Source organism: Lepidochelys olivacea, assembly GCF_965140295.1.
Source record: "Lepidochelys olivacea isolate rLepOli2 genome assembly, chromosome: 10".
NCBI lineage: Eukaryota > Metazoa > Chordata > Testudines > Cheloniidae > Lepidochelys > Lepidochelys olivacea.
Window position 1 is genome coordinate 75,035,710 of NC_140420.1, and position 23,689 is coordinate 75,059,398.

The 23,689-nt window shown below is 41.5% G+C and overlaps 1 protein-coding gene and 2 long non-coding RNA genes across 19 annotated transcripts in view; 1 reads left to right on the forward strand and 2 right to left on the reverse strand.

Moving 5' to 3' along the window:
• The window catches only part of LOC311527605, a 28,627-nt gene extending 21,544 nt beyond the window's left edge, over positions 1-7,083 (reverse strand). For 5 of the 15 annotated variants that reach the window (XR_014713389.1, XR_014713390.1, XR_014713391.1 and 2 more), the window contains exon 1: positions 6,914-7,081. This is a non-coding gene — a long non-coding RNA (uncharacterized lncRNA). Of the gene's footprint in view, positions 1-80; positions 471-3,965; positions 4,029-5,535; positions 5,766-6,913 lie in introns of those variants that run through there. The other 10 variants (XR_014713387.1, XR_014713388.1, XR_014713398.1 and 7 more) reach the window with 8 other exon arrangements.
• On the forward strand, positions 6,004-18,642 carry NR2F2 (nuclear receptor subfamily 2 group F member 2). 3 transcript variants are annotated; one of them, XM_084641769.1, is made up of 3 exons: positions 6,004-6,302; positions 13,731-14,258; positions 17,042-18,642. In XM_084641769.1, exons 1-3 carry the CDS (start codon positions 6,260-6,262, stop codon positions 17,314-17,316), a joined length of 846 nt encoding a protein of 281 aa, XP_084497895.1. In that variant the 5' UTR covers positions 6,004-6,259; the 3' UTR covers positions 17,317-18,642. The 3 variants fall into 3 exon arrangements, with proteins under 3 accessions (XP_084497895.1, XP_084497893.1, XP_084497894.1); XM_084641767.1 differs by lacking the exon at positions 6,004-6,302 and adding an exon at positions 10,944-12,175 and having other exon boundaries at positions 13,710-14,258; XM_084641768.1 differs by lacking the exon at positions 6,004-6,302 and adding an exon at positions 10,948-12,175.
• On the reverse strand, positions 7,579-9,941 carry LOC311527607. Its single transcript, XR_014713402.1, has 3 exons — positions 9,856-9,941; positions 9,101-9,195; positions 7,579-7,687 (listed from the first exon to the last, which is right to left on the reverse strand). It is a non-coding gene; the product is annotated as an uncharacterized lncRNA (long non-coding RNA).
• Positions 18,643-23,689: the final 5,047 nt, after the last annotated feature.

The window sequence follows — 23,689 nt, forward strand, 5'->3', positions numbered from 1 at the left end:
AGAATACTTCATTTACTCCACGTTTTAAAAGTAGGGAAAAAGAAAATTTGCAATGAAGTAAATCAAAAATATTGTTTTACCGAAGTGTGCATATATTTATAAGGTTTATGCATGGATGTTATATATGTATAGGCAGGCAGGCAAAACAGTTTTCTTTCCATTTCCCTTCGTACTAGAAAAAAAAGGAATAAGAAGGATCAGAGTTCTTAAACCTTGCAGCCACACTGAACCTCACACTACTGCAATCTCCTTTCTTCCCTCTCTCTCTCTCACACACACACCCTTTAGATTAGCGTAGTTAACCTTGGTTCTGTGCTGGAGCGGGAAGGGTTAATGAAACCAAGCTCTTTACGACCTCGAGGGTCAGACTCTTCCTATCTGCAATCTAAGGAATTAGGTAAAGAGGTTATAAGATTATAGTGGGAGGCGTTATAGGCCCTGCTGGCCTCACACCTGAACATATTGGTCTAATCCACTGGGATTCTTAAAAACCGCTTCAGCTATGGAAAACTGTTAATTAGTCTGTATCTATCCTGGGGTTTCCTGTTGCATTAGTGATCCAACAGGGTAGTATGAACCCCCTAGCCTTAATTTAGGGAGAAAATAGCCTTTGGATTAAGGGCACACAAAGGAATGAAAAGCCATTTTTTTCGGCCACTTCTTAGATATTAAGTAACCAGTTGCCTGTTCCTAGCTGTTGCTAACTCCAGTGCTTGATCCCGGTAGCAAAATTAGCACTTGGAGAAGTGAAAAGCCATTTTCCCATCAGTTCTGCTCTGAGGCTCCTAGTTTAAGGTGCCTCCATCCTTCTCAGAAAATAGCATCATTCGAGCTGCTTCTAAAAACTTTCTCTCGGTCGTATTGACTTAGTTCTATTCAGTGACACCCTGTTTGGGTTTTTCCCCCAAAGAAAAGATATCCGCGGCAGCTAGTCCCTTTAATAGGGAGACAATAACACTTACTCTATGCAAAAATTCACCAGACTCTTTAAATAGTCTACCTTAGGGTTGATTGGCAGAGTCATTGTCGAGTTCTACCTTTGTATACTTTGCTACTTGCCATGACTGTCTGAAGCAGAGTTGTACATAACCTACCACCACACATCAACTGATATGATTGTACCTGAGACAGAATTGAATAGTCCTTTAAAAACTGCTGGGATTGAAGACCCTGCATTAGAATCCCCATCCGAATTAAAATACTCATACGTGTAGAGCAGAGTTTAATCATGTTGTCTTTTTCAGAAGTGCCATTCGTGGTCACCTTAGAAATGCAGTAATCTCTAGATTACAGACTAGAGGAGCTGTTATTACAGTATAACGCGCTGTGGTTAAACACTAAAATCTATTTTATTCACCACGTTTATTTTAGGGGGTGGGAACAAAATCCCACCACTGAGATGAATTGACTGTAGCTGCTGTTATTAAAGACATTCCTGCCTGACGGAGATAGATAACTGAAGTCCCTTCAACTTGATCTCAAAGTCTGACCATCATATACTCCAACCCTCTCCTTTTTATTCTCGCTGTTATGTCTTTTGTCACCATTTTCTCAGTGTTTCAGTCATTGCTTTACATGTGGGTGGGGCAAACTTTTATGTCCTTCTCCTAGTTGTATTTTCCTTATAGAATTCCTATTCGCCTCCTATTTGTCTATTTCATGTGTGCTCCTGATTCCTCTGCCTAGCTGATGGGGATCATTTTAGAAATGTGGGTCTTATTCTTCCTACCTTCTTCGGGCTGATTGGGTATTATTTTTTTATTGGTTCTGCTACAATGGGTTCCTCCCTTTAATCTCCCGATATATTTTTCTTTTCTTTTCCCCATCCTGGTATAGCCAAATCCATGAAATTCACAGCCTCTCTCTACTGGGTCGCCTAATCACTTGATATCGATTTCCCTAACTCTTTTCATCCAGCTGAAGACACATCTTAAAACACTCCAAGCCAGAGTGTGCTCTTTGCTTTATACACACTAATAAAATGATTTACCCTTCTCTCTCTACTCTCCTCACAGGAGAAAATCGTTCAAGTCCCGGCTATTTGTGTGTGATCAGTAAATATTTAGTGTGGTGACATCTTCGGCTCCTCTCCTGATCAATACCCAGCCCAACAGGAGGTGGACTTTTGTCCGGGAGGAGACTTGCTGAGAGCTCCTTTAGATGAGTTCTTTGCCTCTCCTACAGTTATGTTATGATTTCTTCTTGAATGTACCCAGTAAAGAGAGAAATATAGGGTTTTAAATGGTCTGTTCTCAACCTGTTTACTTTGACATTAAACCACCTACGCATCACCATATCTCCCATCTCCCTGTAATGTTCTAAACTCTTTCCAACTGCAGCTGCAAAATGAATCTCGATCAAGCCACCAGACACACTCCATTTGCCATTCTGTACCCCCTCTTTTTTCTCTCTCCTCGCTTAACAATTCACTGTCGAGTGAGGGGGGGGGGGACGTGGGTGAGGGGTCTGTTTCCTCAGTCCCACTTGTGCAGGAATCAGGATGTCTCGCTGTAAGGGTTTCACTCCCTAGCAAACTCATGCTCAGCGTCGTTCTTCGGAAGTGCCTGGGAATACAAGGTGCCTCAGGAACTTCACATCCATCCATACGCTTCTTCTCCTTGCAATCTGAGGCTATGTCCCCCCAACCCCCTTTAATAGATTAAAATGAGTCAGGGCTGGGATATGGAAACTGCCTTTAAAACAATTAACAACGGACTAGATATTAAACCCCATTTTCTATAACTACCCACGTTAGAGAGCTTTCTCTAAGGTACTAAAATGGCCAGAAAGAGGAGTTCATGAGTGCTTCTTCTGATCTGTTATTTCATCCCAGGGAAAGCCCGTGCCTGGAATGTGAAATATTTTCTATTGTAAATGATTAAATCAGTATATAATATGTGTATGTGTTTATACTAGTGCAGAGATAGGTGTATGTGTATACACGTGTGTATAAAATATAATACATGAATACACAACCATATTTTAGATTTAGCATGTGTGCTTATTTGATCCATATTTTATACACAGCTATATATTTCATTATATGTCTGTATTTAGTCATCTATCTCTATATTAGCTGAATATTACTTGCATTTATATATATAATTGAAGTACCCTTACTGCACATATATAATTTACAGCTATATAGCCAGGTTATATATATAGCCGTAATTATGTATGTGTACTACAATTAAATATTCTACTATACAAACAACTACATCCACATGTTAACTTTGTTTATAAAGCACTCTAACTAATGGCTTTTAACTAATTTATCCAGTGCCTTATACAGGTAAAGGAGACGACTGGGGGAGGAGGGGGGGGATCCATATCAAAAGGTGTTACACCCTCTCTGCCGGAGGAACTTTGCACATCTTGTATAGAGCGATTATCTCCAGAATATATCTTTATACTAATGCATACTTAATTGGTCTGTCTTGACTGTCCATATAAAACAATTTAATTAGGGTGCTTTCTGCTTTGGAAAGAAGAAAAAAAATCTGCCCAGCATTTATTGTATTTAGCACCAATACAGGCAGAAAATGTTGCACAAGGTTTTGGTTGAAAGAGCACCTATGTGACCATTGAAGGGCGTTGATCCGAAAAGACAGAGAGGACAAGTAAAATCGATTTGAAGCGACCCTCTCTGTCCCTTTCACACCATTCAGACACTCCATTCCTTCTAAGACAAAGACCTAGCGCCTTGGGAATGCTTGCAAAAAAAAAAAAAAAAAAAAAAAACTCCAATCCCACAGGCAAAGGGAGCACTTTGAGAAATTCCTTGATATTGCTGTTATTTTTTTAAAAAAAAAAATGATCCACCCCAAGATATTCTTACCCGGCGTCTAACATTTCTTCTGCAGGAATGCCCCTGGAATGGGTGGAGGTAATTATGGCTATTAGTATTGCAAGTCTAGTTTCAACCTTGGTCTTTCGCAGGCTTTTAGGGTTAAAATAGCCCTCACCTCTGACCCCTGAAGAGCAGAGTTGTGGCTGTCGCTACAACTTGGGCCAAAGTTTTCAAACGCTGAGCTGCACAGCAGAGGGAAAACGTCTCCCTGGAATTATTTTTTATTTTAGATTTAAAACATCTTTAGCCGGTTTAATTAAATCCCCTCCAGGCAGCACCTTGTAGGGGGGGCGGGAGCGGGGTGGTGGGGGGGAGAATCCTTAAAGGTATAGTCCACAATCTCTCTCTCTCTCTCTTCCTTGTTTCCTTATGGGCAGTTTGTTTTCAAGCACGAAAATTGTTATCATAAAACTGAATTATTAGGTCATCCTTTCATCCTTGGATTGCAAGGATAAACCCAGGGGGGAGGTTTAATTCTCCCGTCCTCTGCCCCCCTCCCTCCCAACCCTTGGGATTGATAGAAAAGGAACATTTGGGAAAGATGGTGTGTGGGGAGGGGGAGGCGTGGGCTAAGGGAGGAAATTACTTTACTACGTATCATATGCTTGTCAGCACACCTTAAGAATTCTCACCCGTAAGGGGTTTATTTTGCAGAGTGGGGAGGACTGCATGGGGGTGAGGGAAGTCTGAATGTCCCTCTGGCAATAGTAAAAATTCATTCAACAGGGCTGTGTCTCCATCTCCCATGTACTGATCAGACTTCACAGGAGTGGAAACTTGTGTCGACAATAGTTAGGGTATTCATGAACAGTTAAAAGATTTCCCATTTTGGGCAATATTGTGCGTTTATTCCTCCCCCCAGGCTGTGATGATAGTTGCCTTCATCGTTTTTTCATCCTTGTTTGAGGAGCTAAAACCCATTCCTAATTTTCATTAGCTCAGTAAACATGCAATTAACATTCAGAACTGTGGTGAACTTAATTCCTGTTTTAAGGCAAAGACAAGTAAGAGTGGAAGAAGGTTTGTTCCATTTGTCAAGTTTGACACACTTCTTACCATAACAGCTTCCTAAAATAAAAGATCCGTGTGTGTGTGTGTGTGTGTGTGTGTGTGTCCCATTCTTTTCTTAAAACAAAAAGGAAGAAACAGGAATCCATGAAGTTTAAAACTGTACTAGACTGCCAAATGCAGCATAATGTATTCCAAATTGTCCCAAACTCTCCCTGAGCTAGCGTCTCGTTCATTAGGAAAGGAGGAAGGACTGTGTTTGGGGGGGGGGGTAGAAAATGGGAGTAATCTCAGGCTTGCAACAGGAGCCTCAATTTTTTAAAAAAAAAATGAACAAAGTAAAACCGCGAAGCCTCGCTTTGCATTTCTAAAGTTGCCATGTTTGTGAAGGGCTGGGGAAATGTCTTTCTAGGGGTTTTAATGAGCAACAGCGGGTTTTATAGATGGACTTGTTTTGTTTTTTTTTCCCCATTTTAAAATAACTATGTGGAGTAAGTCCTTCTAGCTGGGATTTCAGGGGCAGAGAGAGAAAGAGATTCCCCGGTTAGCTCCGATTCTTTTCCAGCTTGCTTTAGCATGTGCTTGCGTTCCCTACCGACCCTTCCCAGGACACTATCCCTTCACCACCCACCCACCCACCCCCCAATTCCCTCTCTGTGCATGTGCTGATCGCTCGCCTGCAGCTGTTTGCGGTTTTTCTCTTGGCGGGTTTGAAATCGGGGGCATACATCCGACCACAACACTCACGAAGTTAGGAGATTTCACTCTTATTTATCTATATTGTTTCCGGCTGGACTGGGGGGGGGGCTGTGCGGTTGTTGTTGTCCCCCCCCCCCTTGGTTTGCTTTGGTTTTTAAGTCTCGGGTCTTTTCAGCTCCAAACAAGGTGTAGCAAGACGCTCTTCCTTCTAAGGAATGAGATGAGAGACAAGGATCACTCAAAGACATCTCTCCTACCTTGGGTTTGGGTGGGTTTTTTTTTCTCTCTCTCTCTCTCTCTCTCTTAAAGGCGAGGCGCACATTCCTAATAGCTATGTACAAAGCTCTCCCTCAAACCCTGTCTGGGCAAAGTTAGAGTGAGTGTTCAGTTGTTGTCCCCCCCCCCCCCCAAGGCTGAACGCTAATAACACACGGAAATCACTTCCCTTTAGGTTGGGGGAGATCTATTCCCTTCACCTTCCTTCTTTCTCCCCCCACCCCCCGAAGGCTGTAGCGTCCTTTTCTTTTATTTATCGATTTACTTTCTTTTCTTTTTTTTATCAGTTTGCACAATCGCTTAGCTAAACCCCCAGAAGGAGATTCTCGTTAATTACCCAACGCACCTCTCTTCAGGGGGGCAAACAGCGGTTTTTTGGGTTTGTTTGTTTAACCTGCAGAACTAAAGGAGAGGTAGAAAAAGAAGATGCAAGCGATTTGGGACCTTGAACAAGGCAAATATGGTTTGGGTATGTTTACTTATAGTTTCTTCTTCTTTCTCACTCTTTTTTTTTAAATGTGTTGTGATCTTGTGTTTCTCTTAAGAAAACAATTGTTAGATAACTTGCCTATTAAACTAGCGTTTCTAAGGTTACGTGGGTTGCTCGAAAGGGGTGGCGGCGGGGGGGGGAGAGGGAAGAGACCCAGTGTCTGCAATTACAGCACCATCAGTTATCACGTCCTTTAGTAAAAATAAACAAAACGACCCCAAATCAGATTCAAAAGCTAATATACAAACGCGCATCAAAGTCATTTCAAACAAGAGTGAAGGACGAATAGCCCTTCTGTGAAAGGGTACTTGGTTATAGTAACTGACTAATTCTACTTTGTTATAGTAATTGACTATTAGGGAGGGGGGGACTAAGTCTCTAACTTCAGTGCTACGGATTCTGCACGGACTTTTGTAATCGTGTGAAGCTGGCAGCGTTTTTTATTAATTCTTATTATTACTATTATTATTTATTATTATTTTGAGAAAGGTCGGTGTTGAATATGTTAGCGCTGAGAACCCGTCTCTCCCACCAGAAACAATTTCGGTTTTAAGCAAGTACAATGAGAAGAAGCAGGAATATATACTCACCATCGAAAGGTGCGGTTGGCAGCTGGTCTGCAGCTTTAAGGCAAATATTTATCCTTCTTTATGGCAAAAGGTGCAGATCTGACTTTAAGCAGCAAAACTGCTCTGTTCTGACAAAAGCGTGAGAGGCATGGCTTCTCATTTAAAAAAAAAATCACAAACCAATCACCCCCCCGCCGTCCCCCCCGCTTAAAAATACCTATTCAACACAGGGCTTGGGAGAAACCCTGATGCAGAAATCTTACTGTCCGATCTAGGAGTGTCCAAGCCAATTAATTTTAAATCCTTAGGAATTAATCAGATTAAAATGCACAGAAGTTTCATTCTCGTATGTATACGTGAGCCAAAAGTCGTTTCCCTTTAAGAGATCCTTTTCTTTTAAAGTTGAATTTTAGGCAGATAAGAGACTTACACTAGGGGGCAGACAGATACTGTACTTGCTCCAATCTTAAGCAATTTTTTCCCCTCTCTCGCAGCATATGCTCTGATTTAGCACTGTAAATTTTTCAGAGGACCCAACTCTGACAGCCCCTGGTGATTTTCAAAGTACCACAAGCCAGTGGTTAAAAATTGCATTGACTTGGAAGTTCAGAGGCACACAATAGGAGCCACTTTCCCTATTCATGGAACTTCAGTGTGGTGGAAGAGAAAAACACACACATACTATATTCAGGGAGAAGAGGAATTCATTGCATTCTGTTAGACGTAACTGCTTTCCACTGAGTTCAGAGTGAAACTCGGTATTTGTTCGATGCTGTATTCCTATTGCGATTTAATCTATAAAGAATTAGAGGACTATTAGGCAAGTTTCTGCCAGAAAAACAGATCTCCCCCTCTTTTCTAACGATTTACACGGAGGCTATCCCAAACTTTATTTTAGTAAACATAAATCTTTCCGCCCTCCGCTCATTAAAATAAATTTACATCTGCAGTAAAATGGCAGGAGGGATTTATTCTTTTTTGTAAACAATAATAAATAATAGAATAATAATGATTAATAATACCATCCTACTTTCGAAATATAACTGTGCTGTTATGACTTAGCTCTGATAAGGACATTTTAGAATCTTCCTCTATCAGCGATACACTCATTTTTCAAATATTATTCAGCAAAATTAGCTGCAGTTCATCATTATATTCATCTATTCCACATCAGCCTACATCGCAGGGGTGTTTTCAAATAAATAGCAAACTACCTAATAAATAGTTGTATTCTTGTATCCCTCGAAGAGCAAATAGTTAATCGGGGGTATTCTTCATTATGGTTTGAGTAATCCGAATATACTGGAGCTTTTAAGCATGCATAGGTAGATCAAATATTCAAACTATTCATAATGTGGACTCTGTTAAAAAAATAAACGCTCTTTCTGCACTTGTTAAGATGTTAATGTTTTTAGATGATGAATTATCCCTGTGTACTTTATAAGATTTGAGAGAGGAAACCTTTTCCAAGACATGCCACATAAACTACATTCAACAACTATGTTTTATATTCTCAACCAAAAGGTGTGACCCCAATGTCTGCGTTATTTGGAAATCATAAGGCAGCTCTCCACATTTTAACCGTAAAAGGTCCCTTCCCCCAACCCCTTTCTTTCTGTCTCCCCCTCGATTACTATTTAAGTTAAGGGTTTATATTGCTACATCATGATCAATTGGAATTCTACAGCCTGCCTTTGAAATTGACCAGGCGCGCATCTTTGTTGGTGGAATCTTATTATATTCCAGGTTTATAAACAGGACAGTGTCAAGTCTAGGTGCTTTTTACAACTTTCCAATCATCTCAGCACCTGCGGCTTTAGAGACATATATTATTTCTGCGGCAGAAGGGGTGTGCATGTGGCAACATGAAAAAGTGTGTGCGGAGGGGGAAAGCTGCTGCAATTAATCCTGAATATAGTTTTGTATGCATCTGTGTCCCCATGTTTCTACTTAGTTTGACTGTATGTGTATAAGTCCCCATCTCACACATGTGTTTATATGTATGTGTATATTTGTATAGAAGCAACTGTCTCCCTGTCCATTTATCTATGTATTTTAAAATTGATTTATATCTGTCCATGCGTTTGTCTGCTCTGGTGCTTGCCGCAGATATTCAATAGAAAATAAACTAACTATCTCTGTTATGGTGCTTAGTACCCAGGTTCAATAGGATATAAACAATTGCCCGTGTGTACTTAGATCGGTTACCTATTTAGAGTTGCTCCGTATATAGTACAGAGGTTGTGCTACCGAGTCACAATGCCACCGAATCCCTGTGTGTTATCAGTGAATTTCTGCTTAGCCTAAAACAAAAAGAATAAAGTTGAATAGCTAGAAATGTATTACGTTATTACCAAACCGCCTCGGTTTCTGATAAAAGAAAAGAAATTCATGTTCTGGAAAGCAGCATTGAATTTTTCCAACATAATGAATGTAAGATATGCTGTTCTTGATTAAATCATTGCTATTTCTGTAAACCCGGTGCAACTCAGAATAAATGTGTGGGTATGTGTTCACATATATAGATATTCAGACATGTGTGGTGTGTATTTGTATGCTAATTATTTCCAGTGTATGTTTGGGTGTTTGATGAAAAGAATGGTTCTCGAAATGCCAGAGCAGTCAAGAAACAATGAAGTCTATACTCAACTATTCTGTGATCAAGTACCATATTCACTGATGTCTCTGTCTATATACATTGATAGATGTATATCTAATATATATGTAGCATACATACAGACATTACACTAATGTGTATGGTATGAATACAGGTATCTCTACCTAGGGCTGCAGATACTGAAATTATAGTTTACAGCTAACTCCATTTTAGAGGGTTTTTTTTTAAAATGATGCTGAATAAGGGTCATGATCATGTCTTTTAACTGCAGCATCCGAGTGACACAGTTATCTTTTTGTCAGCATCCTGTCCGCGGATTGAGCAATTAAAAGTTAAATCTACATACCTGTGAAACTTTAACCCTAAAGGGAGAAGGTAGTCACTGAAGAATATCAATTCTGGAAGCCCTCCTTCCCCAATTTTTGATTTATAAGAATCGCATCCGATCAGCTTATTTAGCACAGTAGCTGTTATTTTTACCCTCCCCCCCCCGGGAAAAAAATCCATCAGGAATTTATTTTTATGACATTATCACCACAATGGGGAACAGGAAAATGTAATTTAACTCTCTTGCTTACAGGTGATGATATGATCAGATTTTTTTTTCCTCGTGCCTGATCAAAGAGTTAATAAAGTCTGAGCGCTACAAAGACTATTTCAGTCTCATTTTGCCATGGATATTTATCTGGGTCTCCAGCCTTATTCCCCCCACACACACCCTTCCCATTCTTAGGAAAGATCCTGCAACTAAGGCAAAGTGAAAGTGCAAAGATATAATAACAATCATATTTTTTTAAAAAAAAAATCACCCCCACCCCCACCCCAGGCCTCCGTTCTAAGCTGTCCGCGAAGCGTTCTCCCTTTAGGACCGGGCAGCGCGCTTCGGCAGCCATGCCAGGCAGCGCAAGGCAGAGCGGCCCAATGAGAGGCGAGGGGAGGTCCGGGCGCTTTTGACCAGTCAAACACCGTCTGCTGCCTTATAAGGCGAGCGGTCGCCATGGTAACGTGTGCTAAGTTGCAGCAGTCGTGTCAAAGTTCACTATATAGAGAGCTCGGCGAGCTGATCGCAGGGAAAGCACTCACCACTCTGCCAGCCCCGCTCCTATACACCGCAGTCACTCCCTGCCCCCCCTTCTTAGCATATTTGATCACTTTGATTCGCAGTTCTTTTGCTTTTGCTTTTTTTTTTTGCTTTTTTTTTTTTGCTTTTTTTTTTTTGCTGGGGGGGGGGCTGATTGTCCCTCCTGTGCCTTTTCTCGTCTTGCCTTTTTTTTTTTTTTTTTGCATGAAGAACGATGCAGTTTTCTAGGTTGTGATCCGTCTTTCCCTCCTCCTCTTCCTCCTCCTCCTCCTCGCTCTCCTCTTTTATCATTATCACTGGCTGAGCTCTAAGCTGGAGAGTTGACTCTTTCCCTTCACCTCCCCCTTCCCCCTCCCCCCCCCTCCCCTCCACCCCATGTGTTGTGTGAACCAACTGCGCTAAGAGCCCCACTTGCAAAGAAGGAGACGCGGCACAAGGCAGCGAGCAGCGGCAGCAGCGGCAGCAGGAGGAGAAGAAGCAGCAGCAAAATAAAGAAAAGAAAAGAAAAGAAAAGAGAGAAAGAGAGAGCAGGAGAAAGAAGCAGCGGAAAGAAAGGGGCGGGGGGGGGAAGCCAAGCTGATCTCGGTTGATGTTTCCACAACCTGGACTTCAAAAAACTACAGCGAAGCCCTCCGCTTTCTGCGCCCAGAAAAGTCTTTTCAGTTGTGCAATTTTTTTTTCCCCTTTGCAGCCTGTGTGTCATCTGTAACCTTTTCTCCATTCTTATTTTGATGGCTTTCCTGAATGGCTAACTGTGAGCTTCCCTGGACCTGGCCCCCCGACACTCGCCTCTCCTCCTTCAACTCCTCTGCAGCAGATCAGCTCTAAGAGAGGGAGAGAGGGAGATCTTTGAAGAGATTTTTTTCCTCTCTCTCTCTCTCTCTCTCTCCCCTACCCCTACCACCCCCTTACTTTTCTGTCTTTACGCCAGACAATCGACTCGCAATCTGCCCCCCCAACACCCCTCGTTCTCCGCCTTCGCTGGCATTTTTTTCTGTCCCCCCATCCCCCCTTTTCTCCTTTTTTAAGGGGGAAAAAAAAAGAGGGAGAGAGAGAGAGAGAGAAACTGCTGCAAAGCTGATCTGAAAACCAATCAAACAAACTTTAAAAATAAAGGGGGGACAGGCAGTTTGGAAACGGTGTCCAATAGATATGGCAATGGTAGTTGGCGCGTGGCGAGACCCCCAGGACGATGTACCCGGAGCTCAGGGAACTCAGCCTGCTCAAGCCCCTCCAGTGCAAGGACCACCCGCTGGGGCCCCTCACACACCACAAACCCCGGGACAAGGAGGGCCCCCCAGCACTCCAGCCCAGACCAACCAGCCAAGCCAGCAGAGCCAAGGAGGAGACAAGCAGCAGCAGCAACAGCACATTGAGTGTGTGGTTTGTGGGGACAAGTCTAGTGGCAAACATTATGGCCAATTTACCTGCGAGGGTTGCAAGAGTTTCTTCAAGCGGAGTGTCCGGAGGAACCTGAGCTACACTTGCCGTGCCAACAGGAACTGTCCCATTGACCAGCACCACCGCAATCAGTGTCAGTACTGCCGGCTCAAAAAATGCCTCAAAGTTGGCATGAGACGGGAAGGTATTGGGATTTCATTTGTTTTCCAATTTTCAGTCACTGCATTTTGCTTTTCTGTTATCCCCCTCCCCCCCTTCAAACAAATCTGTTTCTTTTTAAGAAAGGGGGAAAAAAAGCCAAATCAACAATAAACAGTGAGTGAGAGAAACTTTCCCTTAATTCAGAAAGAGGTGTTGGGGGCTGGGGTGGGGGGGGGCTTGCCTGCTTTCTCTGGCCCTCCTCATTGATGTGTGTGATTTGGCTGATGGAGGTTCATTGGAAGTGGATAGTTTAGGTTCAGCTGTTTAAGGAGGGAGATGGATCGTCTGAGGCGTGGTTACTTTTTTAATGTTTCCTCCTGCATGGGCAGCATTACACCCCCCTCCCCTTCCCCAATTCGTGTGTGTATGAATTTATAGATAGAGAGATGAATACCTACCCCCATCACCCATCCTTACACAGGAGGTTCGAATTACTGTAGCAATGGAGCTCGCATCCCTGCAGGGCTCTTCTGCATTCCACTGTGGATTCGCAGTCTGGTTTTTAAAAATAAACCCGTCTTTTTATTAATTATTAATTATTATTATTATTATTATTTATTTTCTTCCCCACCCACCCCCAGGAGAGACAGCGAGAATGTGGTAAAAGGGACGGGAGAGGGAGGAAAGAAATAAGTAGCTGAGGGGTTCCTGATCCGTGCAAATCGAGTCTTTGTGATATAAAATTAGACGAGAAATATGAGCCTCCAGTCTTGCAATGGCGTGTTCTGTGTCTGGACGCTGCTATGTAGGTTAAGGGTTAGGGGGCTCTGGACTGCCTGGCTTGTCTTTTGTGTGTCTACAGGAGTAACTAACCTTGGCATATGCTAAATAACAAATCTAAGCCACGCACATTTCAGCCACTCTCCCTTCCTTCTGCATCTCTGGCTATTATTCCCTTTCCCTCTCGCTGTCACCATGTAAATTTATTAACAAAATGAAAGGCCCACTTTCCATGAGCAGCTGATAAAGGTGCTTTTCAGTAATAACCCTCGCCCGTCGCCTGGCTGTAGCTACCCGTCTATGTGTTGCAGGGGAATTTTACCTTTTTAAAGGATTGTAGAATAGTCAATAAATGCTGTCTGGGACGAGCACTTTGGATTTCGAAAGGTGCCTGCGCCCTCCCCACGCTGCAGCCCTAAATCAATAAGCAATATCAGCTGTAATGAAGAGGAACCCCCCCCCCCCCACACACACACACACACAGACGTTCGGTACATATGAGGAGGTGGGGGGGGGGGTTGAATTCTTGTGTGTTTAGAAACTGAGGATCCGTAGTGTCCTTAAAGCAGTTCAGAGCAGCAGCCTTGAGGCATGTACCCAGCGTTGCTTAGCTTTTATTGCTGCTTTTACTTTAATCAGGAACTGCAGAGCCCTGAACCAGACGCAGGCTGCACTCTGTCTGGAAAATGCATGTCGTCCCCCCCTCCCCACCCAGAAGCTGCCTTTACCCAGGGTCACACACAAAGTAGACCTTGATTGGAAAAGGATCGTAGCAATTCAGATATTAATTGCTGTAGTTTCTTCTTTATTTACTGCAGCCGTCCAGAGGGGCAGAATGCCACCCACACAGCCAACTCATGGTCAGTTCGCCTTGACAAATGGGGACCCTCTCAACTGCCATTCCTACCTATCCGGATATATCTCCCTTCTCCTGCGAGCAGAACCTTACCCAACCTCCCGCTTTGGCAGTCAATGCATGCAACCCAACAACATCATGGGCATCGAGAACATTTGTGAACTGGCAGCCAGGATGCTCTTCAGTGCGGTGGAGTGGGCCAGGAATATCCCCTTCTTCCCAGACCTCCAGATCACAGACCAGGTGGCCCTCCTCAGGCTGACCTGGAGCGAGTTATTTGTCCTCAATGCCGCCCAGTGCTCCATGCCCCTCCACGTAGCTCCTCTCCTGGCCGCTGCTGGCCTCCACGCTTCGCCGATGTCTGCTGACCGAGTGGTCGCCTTTATGGACCACATACGAATCTTCCAAGAGCAAGTAGAAAAACTGAAAGCATTGCATGTCGACTCTGCAGAATATAGCTGTTTAAAGGCCATAGTCCTCTTCACCTCAGGTAGGCAGCATTTATTTACACTCTTCCCACCCCCAGCCGCCCCCTTTGAAATCGGTTCACTCTGGCAAAGTGTAAGAAGCTGGAAACCCCACCAGAATCATTGCTACATGTGTCCTTTTAGAAAAATGGTATGTGTTTCTGGAAGGAAGGCCTGGCCTATAAGCACCCTTAGAGGGAGCCTTCAAATAGTTTTAACAATGATGGGGGGGGGGGGACTTTTAAGCACCAATAAGGCATGTGAGCCTCTGCCTTCCCCAGTGAAAAGAATATTTGATTTAACAGTATAGCTCTGGCATTTAACGACACCAATCCGAACAGCAGCAAAAGCTGTCTGATGTTGTTAAAAGCAAGTCTTCCCATCCCTGAAAAAAAAGGATCATTTTATGGGCAACCACAAAACAACAACAACAAAAGCAGCCCTGTGATTTAAAAAGTGAATTAAAAAAAAAAAGTTAAGCGGTGAAAAGCTGAATTTAAAATACATTCGCTTCCATCCTATGAAATAAAATAAATCATATTTCCCAAAGAGCTGTCTCTGAGTGAAATAGAATATGGCAAGGAGCAGTGCTGTGTCGTTTAATGGAAGGGGGGAAGTTTGTAGTTACACACAGCAGGAGTGGTATGGTCCAAAGTAAGTAGCGGTTTGTAAAAGATAATTCTCCAGTACATACATCGTAATAATATGAAAAAGTAACAGGAAAGGATTCTTAGCTGGGGCTTACAAATTTAATTCTATGGTTACACAGCTATTTCTCTGGAAGGAAATAATCAAAGCAGTAAGGTGTTTCTTAGATAATTAAAAGTGGAAAATACGTGCCAACTTTTCCTGCATATAAATAGTATATGAGTTATAAAACAATCATTGAATGCATTGTGAAATCTAATTAACTTGCACCGTAGTTTAACCTGTGTGCGTAATAGACTTGATTTTAACTCTGGAGGCTATATAGAGAGAGAGAGATGTATGTATATGTATATATATTTAAATACATGCTTTCTAATTTGGGCACTACATTAGTCGAGGCTGCTAACTTTAAGGCGCAGCCGGTGACCCACTATCTTGGACCTCTAGAAGTTTTGGATTAAGGTGGTTTTGTTTTCTTAAATGATTTCTTTTGTAACTAATTTGAAAGCTTGGGAAAGTGGCCACGTGATAAACATATGAATGGAAGCAGGACTTGTAAAATAATTACTCATCCAAGTTTTTTAAAGCCTGATATCAGGAAACAGAAGAAAAAAAAATGTCGTTTCTGTGCAGTGGGGGGAGGAGGACTCACAATCCATTCCTTGTTGTGTTAAAGGGGGTCTGGGGAACCAAGTCATTTTCTGGACTTTGTCCAGGTTCTGGGTCGTGACCTAAACTTCCTTTTATATATTATTGCTTTGCAAGTAAAACTTTTTTTAAAAAAAGAAATTACTTGTGCTAAAGTCCTTAGGTGATCAATTAGCAGGGAGCATCTAGCCGTAGGAAAAGCAGAATGTACCGTTTGTTTGTGGGATGGTTATTTTATTTTCCTGTCATTTTTCAAGGATGTATTTTATTCCTCGCTCAAATTTTCAGCTCGGATTTCCCCCACCCCCCGCACGCACACTCCCCAAAACAACCCTGATGAGTTTATTTCAAATGCTGGATTTCTAAAGAGCACTTTTTTAGCCTTTCAAGAAAACAATCGTCCGACACTGTCGTAACTGTTAAATTTATTACTATTTGCAAAATGTGAGGCCTGGCATGCAAATTGCCTCCCAACTAGATAAAGGTTTCTGTTATCTGATTTTTGTGGAAATACACACATGCAAATATAGGGTTATGCATGCAGCTTCTCAGATGCCCCAATAACGCTCAATGATGTAAAACAGACACTCACATAGATGTATATGATGTTTGCGTTTTTATTTGTTCCCCTCTTTTTTTTTTTCTTTATTGAAAATCTGGGTCCTAATGACTCGCAGAATATGCATGTGTTAGCCCCATGCCAAAGAAGCCACAGAGAGGTCAGGTCACACCCTGTGCTCTTTCAGAACAGACGTCTCTGATTTAAAGGGAACTGATTGTATTTTAGCGTATCAGAAAAATGTCCAGACCATATCAGTGAGTTTTCGTCTTGTAGAGGATTTGGGTGTAAAAGAAAAGAAAAAGAAAAAGTGAGAAAAAGAAAAAGAAAGTGGGGAGGACAGCTCAAACGAACAGAGAGATCACAGTTTGCATGGCTGCCTCTGAATAGGCTAAACTGACAAGATCAGTTTTAAAGGGCCACTTAAATCAGTTTCAAAGACTGAAGAAAAACGCGTTGTCTTCTTTGGGGGAGAATCTGTTGCTGGATCTGGGGCGCCCTTATGCTTTGCTGGGCCAGTTTTTATTATTAATTATTATTGCTAATAATTATCATTCCTTCTAGCCATATGATGAGACTCTTCCCAATTATTTTCCGAGTGGGAAAGAAATAGTGGCTTATTCCCCGCACGCTTTTCAACCTTTGCAAATTAATAATAAATAATAATAAAAAAATGACACTTTCCCAGCATCTCAGTATCAACACCTAGGCCAGTAGTGCAATCAAACCCTCAGATCTTAAAGCTGTGTTTAATTCTAGAGCAGACCCCTCCGGAAGGTGGAATGTATATATTCACCTTTTGCTAAAAACGTGCTTAGCTCTGAGGGCGACATGATCAACCACTATCTACGCCTAATTTTACCAGGTTTTTTTTTTTTAAAAAAACAATCTTCTTTAAACTGATTGTTTTCTTTTTTTGTTTTTTTTTGTTTTTTTTAACCTTTCTTCCAGATGCCTGTGGTCTCTCTGATGTAGCCCATGTTGAAAGTTTACAGGAGAAGTCACAGTGTGCTTTGGAAGAATACGTTAGGAGCCAGTATCCCAACCAACCAACGCGATTCGGGAAGTTACTACTACGTCTTCCCTCCCTGCGCACTGTCTCATCTTCTGTCATAGAGCAATTGTTTTTCGTCCGTTTGGTAGGTAAAACCCCAATAGAAACCCTAATCAGGGATATGTTACTGTCTGGCAGCAGTTTTAACTGGCCTTATATGTCCATTCAATAAAATATTGGAGAAAAAAATTAAAATATATATATATTGAGAAGGGAGATGAAAGAGAGGGAAAGGAAAGCAAATGACATTTGGGTTCTGGTGGTTGCTTATATTTCCTTCTGCTAAGGATGTTACAAGTTTGCTAAAAGAAGACAGGGGAAAAATAATGGACTGTGAATTTAAAAAAAAAAAAGACTCTCAAATGAACTTTTACAGAATGCATTAAAAACTCCCGTGTCATTAAGAGAAAAAAACTTGCTACTTGTCATTTCTTTTGTTTAAAAAATAAAGGGGAAAGAAAAGTAAAAGAAAAAAAGAAAGAAGGAAGGAAATACATTAGGGTGGGTTTTTCTTTTTTCTTTTCTTTTTCTTTTCTTTTGTGGGGTAAACTTTTTAAAGAAAAATATCTCGCTGAAAGTGCTTTTAAAGGAAATTTGGAGAAAATTAGCAATGGAAAAAAGTAAGTCTTTTTTTTTTTTCCAAATTATTAATTGTCCTATGTGTCTATGTACCTATAGTTGTTCTTTTTTGTATTTTTCTGGTTTCAAACCAGGTTATTCTGTGGTTCTATAATAATTTTTTGATATAATCTTGGCTTCTTTAAAAAAAGTGTATCCTTAAAATATACGTTCTGAAAGAATTAAAACTGAGTCCATGAAAGTATCATAGGAATAAAGGAAAAGAAAAGGAAAAAACCCCTCAACAACACAATGATGGAAGCGCACTTAGAGGTGGTGACCCAAAATTTAGCTTGAAGCTGAGAGAGAGAGCTATAATTATATAGGCCCGAATGAACCACATGTCACTTAACTACCCCAAAAAACTAGGTTTTTGATATTTTCAGACAGAAAATGAACTGTGGGGATTTATTGTAGGTAGAATGAATTGTGTCCAAGACACATTATGGTTTTGATTAAAAAAACAAAAACTAAAAACTAAAAACAAAAAAAAACAAAAAAAAAACAAAGTGAACTTTTGTAATTTGGATTGGGTTCCACATAGTTCTTCATGAATTGTTATTAAACTCCTCTATCTGTTTGTATATTTGCAAGCCCTTTGTATTATAATAATTGTTGATATTTTCCCTTTTTAAAAAAATATCATTGAAATCAGCATGACAAAATAACACTGTTGGCACTTATAGATAACGTGATTGATTCAGTATCTTAGAGTTTACAGTTTTGTGTTTAAAAAAACTGAAGGTTTTTTTTTTAAGTGCAACATTTCTGTATACTGTAAAAGTTATAATAACTGAACTGTTTGGTCGAGTCTTTGTGTGTTATATTCCAAGGAAAATTGAAAGTATTCAGAAATTAAAATATTATTTGATATCTGAAACTTGTTTGGCTGTCATAAATGTCTTTCAGAAACCACATTACTTCTCTATAGTTTGTAGTCATATAAATCCATAGGCAATTGATTTGTTTACTTGTCACAATAAGTTTGTAGCAGACTTATAGTAGTGTATTTACCTGTTTAATTCGGGAGTGGGGTTGGGGGACTTAAATTCATGGTTTATCTTTGGTTTAGGAAGTACTATATTGAAATGGTAAACCATTGCCCCCCATTCATCTAATCCTCCTGTTAATTAAAAATGGATTTTCTAGAGAAGGCTCTTATTTTTGTCACACTTAAGTGCCTGCATAGGAAAGGTATTGTTGTGAAAAAGTATTAGAATTCTGAAGATCAGTATCTATTTTATGATCAGAATGGGAGGAAAAATCTTTTGTAAATTTCTGACATACATGCACAAGATCACTGGAGCAAGGTAATAGCAGTACTGTAAATACAGGTCAGTTGTTTGCAATGAGTTTTCTTTAAGCATGTGTGATTTTTTATAATACTCTGTAACTGCCATCTATCGTTGTCATTGAGAGGTCTTCAAATTGAGTGACTTAGCTTGTAGGACTGAGGAGACTGTTTTTAATGTGTATATATAATAGCAAGTGGGTTTAAAAAAAATTGGTCAGTGAAAGCATGGCCAGAGGTTCGCAACATATTTTACATTTGGGATATGTGAATGTATATGTACCTCTGCTTACAAACATACATCTGCAGGGCCCTATAGTGCAATCCTCCCGCAGGCAAAGGTCCCATTCAGGTCAGTGGGAATTTTGTCTGCGTAAGTGCTGCAGGATCGGATGCACAATTTGTGTATTTAATACTTACTATCCCTTATCATCGCAAATAAAATTTGAAGGAAGGAAAGACACGAAGCAGGGTGCTCTGATTTTGAAAGCGGTTGCTTTCTTTTTTCTGTGCATGTGTGAGTGTGTGTGTCCCGTCCCCCACCTATGGTCTACAGCAGATGCTTTGTATATGAAAGCTTGCAATTCTGTCCTTGTGTGAGGCTTCCCACCCCCTCTACCACAAGTTACTACACCATGTTGTGGTTTAAAAAAAAAAAAAAAAAAGCAAGAGAGATAATTCTGTAAAGTCGATTAAACCCTGATCTTCCGCCCAGTTAGACCCATCTGTGGAGGGGTGGGGGGGGGGAATGATATATATAATTGTGAATTTGAGCAGTTTTACACCCGAACCACGGCTGATTTTATATATATAAATTGCGTGTGTGTGCGTGTGTTACTGAAGGGGATTGCTGACCTCTGGATTTAGCTTTTTCTATTGCAAGTGCTCTCCATGTGAGTGAGTGTGTGTGAAGTTTTTATTCCAGCTAAGACCACAGGATCTTTACTTGTTTGTTTTGTGTTAGTTTATTGTAAGCAACCGTTTGCTGTACATTGTTATTGGCATTAAATTATAATTTATGATTTTCAAATCAAAAGACATTCCCTGGTTGTTGTTTTTTTATGTTTGAAAACCTGTAAGCTATCTATAGAGATCTCTGTTTTTGCAGCTAGCTTTGGTTCACAAAAAATAAGAGTAAACAGAAAATGCATAGGGTTAAACAAAAAAACCCATGTATATATGTTTGGAATGCTCAGAGGAGGATTTGTTTAGGGACTTGCATTAGGTTTAAGTTTATAGCATTTAAAGAAAGTTTTTCTTTTCATGCTGAGTTAGAACAAAAGACCTATCCAACGACTGAGTTGGACAAAAGAGGAGGGCTGGGAATGAGAGGCTTGTTCTATGTGAAATTGACGAGATCTTTTTTTAAAAAAAAAAAGCTGTTAAACATGGCGACTCTTTCCTCTTAAGTGTCTATCCCCCCCCCCCCCCCCGCTTTTGCGGGGTTTTTTATCTGATCTGAATTCGCTGTTTCTGCCACCTCCACCAGTGCTTGGGATGGAAGGGAAACAAACAGCCCAACGCGAACCACAATAGTAAAAGCAAAGAGGCGATCGCTTGCTTTTAAGACACTTTAAAACATGTCTCGAGAAGGACTCCCCCACCCCCCCCCCCTTACCTCCAAACCTTTCCCAGTTAGCTTCACTCCCCATGTCTGGGCAGGGGGAGGTTTATCTCAAAAGTTAACACAAAGCGGGTTAAAGGACGGGCATCGAGGATCTGACCAGACCGAGCCGGGGGCGAGAGGGGGGGGGGGGCTTGCACTTTAGTTTAAAACGCTGGCTGCAAAGTGCCCTGCGCCGCTGGCGCGGCGCTGAATTCCCCCTTTAACCCTCCCCAAATAGCGCGGGGGTTCTGGTTCCTCTAAGCCGGGATGTGCGCGCTCAGTGGGATTTCGGGGGTGCGTGGTAGGGGAGACGAAGCGCGTGGAAGTATCCCTCGAAGCCTGCTTTTGACTTGGTGTCCTGTTAGCTCAGCCAACATGGCGTCTCCCAGTAGTGCACTACAAGAGCCTGGGCTGAGCTGCGAAGCAAAGGCAGCGCTTTAGTAATAGGAAACACATTGGGTGCAAAATATAAGAGACAGCAGAGAAACAAAAGGAAAAGCGAAGGGCCGGTCCGTCTGTAACCAGAAAACCGCCGTGGAAAACTCCAAGCGAAGCAAGTAAACGCAGGTCCGAAGTGATTCTGTGATTAACCAAGCAGGGATCTAATCAGAGAAAACATTAACGACGTCCCTCTCCAGTCAGCGCCCCCACCCCCCCACCCCCATCCAGTGGATTTGAATGAACGCTTTCCCCCCCCCCCTCCCTCCCCTCCTAACAAACAGGTTTGAAAAGCCGGGATCAGAAACCGATCTCTCTGCCTGGATGGCGTATTGAAAGTGTGTGTGTTTTCGGGGAGGTGCAGAATAATTTAAAAACAACAACAGCCCACCACCAAAGACAGTCCCCTATCAATTCTCATTCATCCATGAGCTGTGTTTGGTATTTGTATATGCTGTAGGTAGTAGGACATTTGCATACCCAGGCGTTTGGGGAAGGAGTTAAAAGAGATCCTTTAGTATAGGTGGGTTCAGAACATTAGAAGACTTATAGCCAGACACGTGTAGGTAAATTTATACATCTGCAGAGAGATCTCCCATCCAGAGATGGTATACAGTCTGAATATAAATTACCTGTGGAAAAATCTCTCCCAAACAAGCTTTTGCCTCCTCTTCAGCTCAATGGCCATTGAAATCAAATAAGATCTATTCAGAGTGTTACATCAGGGCTTGTTCTTCATAGAGAAAGGGGTTCTCGAGAAGGTTCATTTGGGGGGGGAAATGTCAAGACACTTCCTAACCCCTGTCATATGCACGGACAGCAAGCAGGATTTAAAAATATACATGGATTTTTTTAAAAAAAAATTAAAACTTTATTGGGTCCTGCGAATCATCCTTTGCTTCACTTCGCTTTGTACAGGGGAAAGAGAGATTCGGAGAAATTCAGGCCTGGTCAGGATTTATTGAAGTTGGGTTTAAAAAAAACGTGCTTCAGATGATTTTTCCCATTTTCTCAGATTTCAAAGGCTCCCCGCAGTGCGGCTGCCTAATTAATGGTGAAATTCAGCTAAATCTAATTATGCAGTAATTTTAAAGCAGTTAGTCCTGGGCGTTGGTTTGTAATAGGACCCTAGGTTTTTTTGTTGTTGTTGTTGTTTTTTTTTTTTTTTTTAAGTTTGCTTAATGTGTTGGTTTAGGGAGGGTGGGAGAGCAGCCTTTTGTGTAGCGCAGATATGCAAAAAAATACAAAAATACCTAGCGAGGGGGAGAAACGTGCTTTAAATCGTAGGCGACAGGAGGATTGAATAAGACGCACCAGAAAAAGTGTAAATAACACACTAGTTAATAGGTGACCATAAAGGTATTTTTGGCCTATGGATTTCCAAGCCCCAGCTATTGTGGATGCTACAGTCAATGTAAATACAGGGACAACACAATCTCTTCCTATTTCTCCCATTGAACGTCTACTGTCATTACAGCAAGAGGTTTGTGCTCACGAAGTTATAAATCTTATCGCCCTTTTGATAACGCACTTGTAATCAGTTAGCATCGTATTCAAACCCAATTGTAAAACTGCCTAATTTAATATGTCATAGGTGTCATTAAAACTTTGTGGTTTTTTCCTCACTCCCGCCTGCCCCCCATAAGTAAAACGTCAACAGCTCTAGCGTGGTAGCTCGGAGGACCGATTGCTCAGGGACCTGGCTTGGTTTTGAGAGAGATTCCATTTTTTTTATTATTATTTATTGATTGTTATTAAAAATTATTGTTGACTCTCCCCATCGAGGTATTCGGAAGCGTTTATATGATATTAGGACGGGTGAGGACAATAATGGAATCCTTCTCTTTCCTCCCCAGTTGCAAGCTCCAAAAGGAGTTCTTTTTGACAAAAACTTGTCTTACGATTAGCTAAGCAAACACATCTGCTTTCCTAGTTTGGGCTGAGTTAATTATCAAAACAAAGGGCCCGCTTTTCTTTTACCTTGCTGGAAAGAATATGTTATTTCAGGAGTCCTCTTGTCCACTCCCCCACCCCCTTTCCAAGCCCTTCCATTGCGGCAGCAAGTTAAAATTATTGGGATTACTGCTGGGGAAATGAGTTTGCGCAGTCTTCCTAATGTCAAGCTTGATCATTACCCTCCTTGGAACAAGATTTTTCCACTGAATATCCTTTCTACTAGGAGGAGGTAGGGGGAAGAAGGGAGTTAGAATTGCGGGCCAAGTTAGCAGCAATCTGAATCAAGCTTGCACTGGGTTGATTTTAGTTGACAGAGAGTGTGAAGCTGAACTCCATAATTTGCACTTCTTTTATTAGGGTTGGACAACGAACTAATGAGCTTTCCCCCAGCACAGTGTCACTTGTATTAATTTTCTTATAGAAACTTTTAGGTAGTGGAAGTGTTCTTTAAAGGGGGGGGGGGAAATGTGGAGGAGGGACAGTTTTTGAGTATTTTCTTAAAATTCGGATACCGGCTGTGTGTTTTAGGCTTCAGGTCTTTGGTTAAAGGAAGCCCGCAGTGTGTTAAGAAGAATAAACTCCAATCTAGTGCGTGAATTTTAGTCAATATAGCCGCTTGTTCTATACCTGAGTGTT

Bases quoted from the DNA above. Each gene is read 5' to 3' on its own strand.
- NR2F2 (XM_084641767.1), top strand. From the start codon at position 11,743: ATGGCAATGGTAGTTGGCGCGTGGCGAGACCCCCAGGACGATGTACCC. The intron at 12,176-13,709 runs GTATTGGGATTT...TAATTGCTGTAG, and splicing joins AGTTGGCATGAGACGGGAAG to TTTCTTCTTTATTTACTGCA. The intron at 14,259-17,041 runs GTAGGCAGCATT...CCTTTCTTCCAG, and splicing joins CATAGTCCTCTTCACCTCAG to ATGCCTGTGGTCTCTCTGAT.